The sequence below is a fragment of the Colobus angolensis genome, unplaced genomic scaffold (genome assembly GCF_000951035.1).
Source record: "Colobus angolensis palliatus isolate OR3802 unplaced genomic scaffold, Cang.pa_1.0 Scaffold453, whole genome shotgun sequence".
NCBI lineage: Eukaryota > Metazoa > Chordata > Mammalia > Primates > Cercopithecidae > Colobus > Colobus angolensis.
The window spans coordinates 249087-254857 of NW_012117966.1; the positions used below are offsets into that span (position 1 = coordinate 249087).

At 55.8% G+C, this 5771-nt stretch overlaps 1 protein-coding gene across 1 annotated transcript in view; it reads left to right on the plus strand.

Annotated features, from left to right (window-relative positions):
- The window catches only part of LOC105523206, an 11368-nt gene extending 8213 nt beyond the window's left edge, over positions 1 to 3155 (plus strand). Inside the window, 3 exon segments of the mRNA XM_011957987.1 lie at positions 1733 to 1878; positions 2685 to 2723; positions 2725 to 3155. Coding sequence (XP_011813377.1) covers positions 1733 to 1878; positions 2685 to 2723; positions 2725 to 2992 — 453 coding nt within the window. The 3' untranslated portion in view covers positions 2993 to 3155.
- Positions 3156 to 5771: the final 2616 nt, after the last annotated feature.

Consider the following 5771-nt stretch of genomic DNA (forward strand, 5'->3'; position numbering starts at 1 on the left):
AGGAGAATCGCTTGAAACCGGGAGGCAGAGGCTGCAGTGAGCCAAGATTGCACCACTGCACTCCAGCCTGGGCAACAGAGCAAGACTCCATCTCCAAAAAATAAACAAATAAATAAAATGCCAAGAGTATGCTGATGTAAAGGTTTAAGAAGAAATTCTGGTTGCTCTACTCATGTGTGTAAACTAAGCCCCCAGGATGTGCCACCAAAATATGGAGCTTGTGGCTGGATCAGCCTGTACCTGAGTCCCCTCTGCCACACTGACATGATCCTCATTAAAGAAAGAAAATAGGAGGCAGGTGGATCACTTGAGGTCAGGAGTTTGACACCAGAATGGCCAACATGACGAAATTCGCCTCTACTAAAAATACAAAACACTAGCTGGGTGTGGTGGCCTGCACCTGTAATCCCAGCTATTCGGGAGGCTGAGGCAGGAGAATCACTGGAACCCGGGAGAATGAGGTTGTGGTGAACCAAGATCATGCCACTGCACTCCAGCCTGGGCGACAGAGCGAGACTCCATCTCAAAAAAAAAAAATTAGCCAGGCATGGTGGTGCACATCTGTAGTCCCAGCTACTAGGGAGGCTAAGACAGGAGGATCACTTGAGTCCAGGAGGTCGAGGTTGCAGGGAGTGGTGACTGTGCCACCACGCTTCCAGCCTGGGCAACACAGTGAGACCCCGTCCCGTCTCCAAAAGAACAAAAGACTCCCAAGTACAGCAAGTCAAGCAACTTGACCAAGGTGACCAGCTGAGAAGAGCAGTCAGGAGGAGTTGGGACCCAGGTAGATAAAAAGAGAGAGATTGACAGACATATGACTGGGGGGACTTGCAAGCCCTCACCAGGGGGTAGGAAGCAGCTGCCGGGAATGGGCAGGAATGAGGGGTGGAGGGAAGGGCCTCATTTCTGGGGAAGGGCCAGGGTGCAGAGAAGCCAATGACAGCTGGAGGGTTGGGACTGCCGCCAGGACTGGCTAGACGGAGACTGCTCTTGGGTGCCACCTAGTGGGGACCTTCTTTGCCGTCATCCCCGGAGAGACGGACCTGTGATATCCCCACCGGATGCCCCGCCCACCATGGGCATCCCCATCCCAATCATCCCTCACCCCCCCCACCAGGCTGGGGTGGCGTCCCCCCAGGCTTTGATGGACAAGTGGCCGTGGAAAGCATCCTCAGCTGCCTCAGGGCTCTGCCATCGCCCACCCACTAAATGGTACAGGGACCCTGGGAGGTACTGCTTTCCCCTTTACACAGATGAAACTGGCGGGGCATGGTGGCTCATGCCTGTAATCCCAGCACTTTGGGAGGCTGAAGCGGGTGGATCACCTGAGATCAGGAGTTCGAGACCAGCCTGGCCAACACGGTGAAACTTCATCTCTAGTAAAATTACAAAAATTAGCCCAGTTGGTGGCAGGCGCCTGTAATCCCAGCTACTCGGGAGGCTGAGGCAGGAGAATCGCTGGAACCTGGGTGATGATGGAGGGTGCAGTGAGCAGAGATTGCGCCATTGCACTCCAGCCTGGGTGACAGAGCGAGACTCTGTCTCAAACAACAACAACAATAAAACACAGATGAGGAAACTGAGGTCTAGGGGGGCGATGGCACTTGCCCAGGGTTGTGGCCAACAAGTCGCCAAGCTGGGGAGTTTCCTTGGGATCCAAGCCTGTCCCCAAGCAGCCCAGGAGACACAGACAGCATGCAAGCACACAATCGCACACCCCGCCACCCCTCAGCCTGCCGCATCGTCATTCCTGTGCAACTGGGCACCCCGAGTCTCCACATCTGGGTGGCTCTGGGTGGAGGCGGACAAAGCTGAGAGCCGGCACCTCATCCTGCTTCTGAGGAATCCAGCTTTCCCTGACTGGAAGACCCGATCACGGTAATGCCCTGTCCTGCAGGTTCCCCCTCTGCTGTGACCTCCACCCCTTACCTAAATGCAGATTTCAGATTTCCGAGGCTAGCCTGGGAGGAAATAGCTTATAGTGTACTGCTAAAGCATGGCAAAGGAAGCAATTTCCATTAACAGGAGCCTGCGGGCTGGGTGTGGTGGCTCACGCTGGTAATACCAGTAGTTTGCGAGGTTGATGCAGGGCTGCTTGAAGCCAGGAGGCTGAGGCTGCAGTGAGCTACGATTGTATCACTGCACTCCAGCCTGGGAAACAGAGTGAAACTGTGTCCCCAAAACATACATAAATTAATAAATTTAAATTAAATAAGAGACAGGGTCTTCTTTTTTCTCTCTCTCTTTTGAAACGGAGTCTCACTCTGTCACCCAGACTGGAATACAGTGGCATGATATCGGCTCACCACAACCTCTGCCTCCCGAGTTTAAGCGATTCTCCTGCCTCAGCCTCCCAAGTAGCTGGGACTACAGGCGCCCACCACCACGCCCAGCTAATTTTTTGTATTTTTAGTAAAGACGGGTTTTCACCATGTTGGCCGGGCTGGTCTCGAACTCCCGAGCTCAGGCAATCCACTCACCTCGCCTCCCAAAGTGCTGGGATTACAGGGGTGAGCTACCACCCCCAGCCATAAGACAGGGTCTTGTCATGTTTTCCAGGATGGTCTCAGATTCCTGGGCTCAAGCGATCCTTTTACCTCGGCCTCTCAAAGTGCTGAGATTACAGGTGTGAGGCATTGCAGCCAGCCAGGAAATTTTGATTAAGGCTCCCGCGCCTGGCTCAGCTCCAACAGTGCAAAAATCTCCAGCCCTACAGAGACTGAGCATCGAGTCCCTGATTGCTCTTTTCCAGAGGTATGCGGGAAAGGGTGGTTATAACTGCAGTCTCTCCAAAATGGAGTTCCTAAGCTTCATGAATACAGAATTGGCTGCCTTCACAAAGAACCAGAAGGACCCCGGTGTCCTTGACCGCATAATGAAGAAACTGGACACCAACAATGATGGGCAGCTAGATTTCTCAGAATTTCTTAATCTGATTGGTGGCCTAGCTATGGCTTGCCATGACTCCTTCCTCAAGGCTGTCCCTTCCTAGAAGCGGAGCTGAGGACCCCTTGGGCCTGGCCTTCAAACCCATCCCCTTTTCTTCCAACTTTTCTGTCATCATCTCCACAGCCCACGCATCCCCTGAGCCCAGCACACCAACCACCTCATGCAGATCCCACCTGCGGATAGTAATAAAAGAATGTCACTTTTTTTTTTTTTTTTTGAGATGGAGTCTCACTCTGTCACCCAGGCTGGAGTGCAGTGGCACCATCTCGACTCACTGCAAGCTCCGCCTCCCAGGTTCACGCCATTCTCCTGCCTCAGCCTCCCGAGTAGCTAGGACTACAGGCGCCCGCCACCTCGCCCGGCTAGTTTTTTGTATTTTTTAGTAGAGACGGGGTTTCACCTTGTTAGCCAGGATGGTCTCGATCTCCTGACCCCGTGATCCGCCCGTCTCGGCCTCCCAAAGTGCTGGGATTACAGGCTTGAGCCACCGCGCCCGGCTTACTACAATTTTTTTTTAACCTTGATTCTGAGAAGGGGTCCCTAAGTGTCATCAAATGCTAATCGCATCCACGCCCCTGAAAGCTTGCAACCCTGGTACTTCCTATTGGTCCAGCCTAGCAGGAAGCTGGCAGTCATGGATTCTGGGTAATGTAGTTTGCAGCCCCCATGCCGGAGTCACAGGCCCACTATGATGGATGGGATCGGAGCTGGCACACAATAGTTCTGTGGCCGACATCCAGGTCAGCAGGGAAATTGCGAAAGGCACAATCGGTGTCCCTATCCCCACGCTGCCCACGAGCAGTCCCGCGCACGGTCACACAGACCTGGGCACACACCTGTCCCCTAGTACCACACGCATGTGAGCGCTCCAGGTCTGCAGTTTGTACCTGGACATCGTTGCCAATCTAAGTGCCCATCCTAGTCTCCTGCGGATCAGGCTTGCAGATGCCCGCTCGCTCTTCCCTGACGCAGCCCCAGCTGAAGCAGGGACCTTGGCAGTGAGGGTGGGAGGATGTCCAGGCTACAGGTGCCCCGCAGGAAGGAGGTACCAGGCAGCCAACACAGCTTACTGCAAAGGCCCTGAGGTGGGAGCTCGCTTGGTCCAGGGTGTGGCCGGGGCAGAGGATAGGGGTGAGGTGGGGCTAGCCGCGTTGGCCATGAAAAGGCTTCTAACAAGAGACCGTGGCCAGGTCCCCCAGGTGAGCGCTGGGCCGCTGCCTAGTGAATTGAATGACTCGTATTGTTCCCAAGGCTGCAGCTGCGGCTTCGGAAGTGACTCAGCAGAATTCCTGGGAGTTGGGGTGGGGGCGAGGCTTGCTCCAGATGGGCTGAGGGAGGGGGCATTGCCCGCGCTCAAGCCCCTCCTCCCAGCTCCTGCGGACCGCGGAGCTCGCCCACTCTCGCGTCCTCCCCTCCGCCCAGACATCTGCAGGCAGCAGCGGCGACGAGACGGGGGTGATGCTAGAAGACTTAGGGTGGGACGGCCCCATCCTCTCGGAACCCCGGTCCCTGAGACTGATTTTAGGGTGAGGGTGGGGTGGAGGCTGACTCTGCTCTCAAAACGGGGCTCTAGGGTTTTGGTTTGGAGCAGGCAGGGTTGGCCCTGTCCGGGCCCCGGAGTGACTCAGCCCAGTCCTGGCCCTCTCCGGGACTGACTCCCTTCTTCTAAATAAAGGGAATCTTTCACCCAGCAGACGGGAGTGGGTCCGCGGAGATAAAACAGGCCCTCCAGAGTGATCCCTTCCCTGGTGGCTGATGGGACATGTGTGTGTTGGGAGAGAGGGAGCGGGCAGCTCTCCACCCCAGGCTGGGGCAGACTGGAGTGAAGGTGAAAGCGCTGGACCCGAGCAGCGGCCTCAGCCCTAATCTAAAAGCTCAGCCTCAATTTTCCCACGCATACAATGGGCATAACAGTCCCAAGAATGAGGCTTGCTGGAATTACTGGCAGGCTGCGCGCTGTCCACCTACTTCACCTAATTCAGGGCAAGAACCGCGCTCTGGCCCCTGCACCTGGGATAAGTAGGGTGCTGGACCGAAGGCGAAGTAACAGCATCCTGCAGGGTCCATCCCCAAATTGCCTTCCTTAGGGAAGCCGGAACAAACGATGCGGCGGGGTGGCCCTGGGTCTGTTCCCTCCTAAGAGCTGGAGCAGGGACAGCCGCATCCTAGACCCCAGCAGCCCGCGCGCCCGCCCTCGCACCATCTCCCCTACCTGGTTGGTTGGGTTGTAGGGCTCCAGGCGACCGCCAGGTGGCGCCATAGACGCGCCTGCCGCGCCAAGCTGGGTGGGGCTGGACTCGTCCGGTGATGGGGCCCTTTGGGCAGCCAGACACTGTTTTTTTGTTTTGTTTTGCTTTTTCCAGACAGAGTTTCACTCTTGTTGCCTAGGCTGGAGTGCTATGGCGCGATCTCGGCTCACCGAAATCTCTGCCTCCCAGGTTCAAGCGATTCGCCTGACTCAGCCTCTCGAGTAACTGGGATTACAGGCATGCGCCACCACGCCCAGCTAATTTTGTATTTTTAATAGAGACAGGGTTTCTCCACGTTGGTCAGGCTGGTCTCGAACTCCCGACCTCAGGTGATCCACCTTCCTCGGCCTCCCAGAGTGCTGGGATTACAGGTGTGAGCCACCGTGCCTGGCAGTCAGACACATTTAAAAGCCCTTTAGGCCGGGTCAGGAGATCGAGACCATCCTAGCTAACACGGTGAAACCCTGTCTCTACTAAAAATACAAAAAAAAATTAGCCGGACGTGGTGGCGGGCGCCTGTAGTCCCAGCTACTCGGGAGGCTGAGGCAGGAGAATGGTGTGAACCCGGGAGGT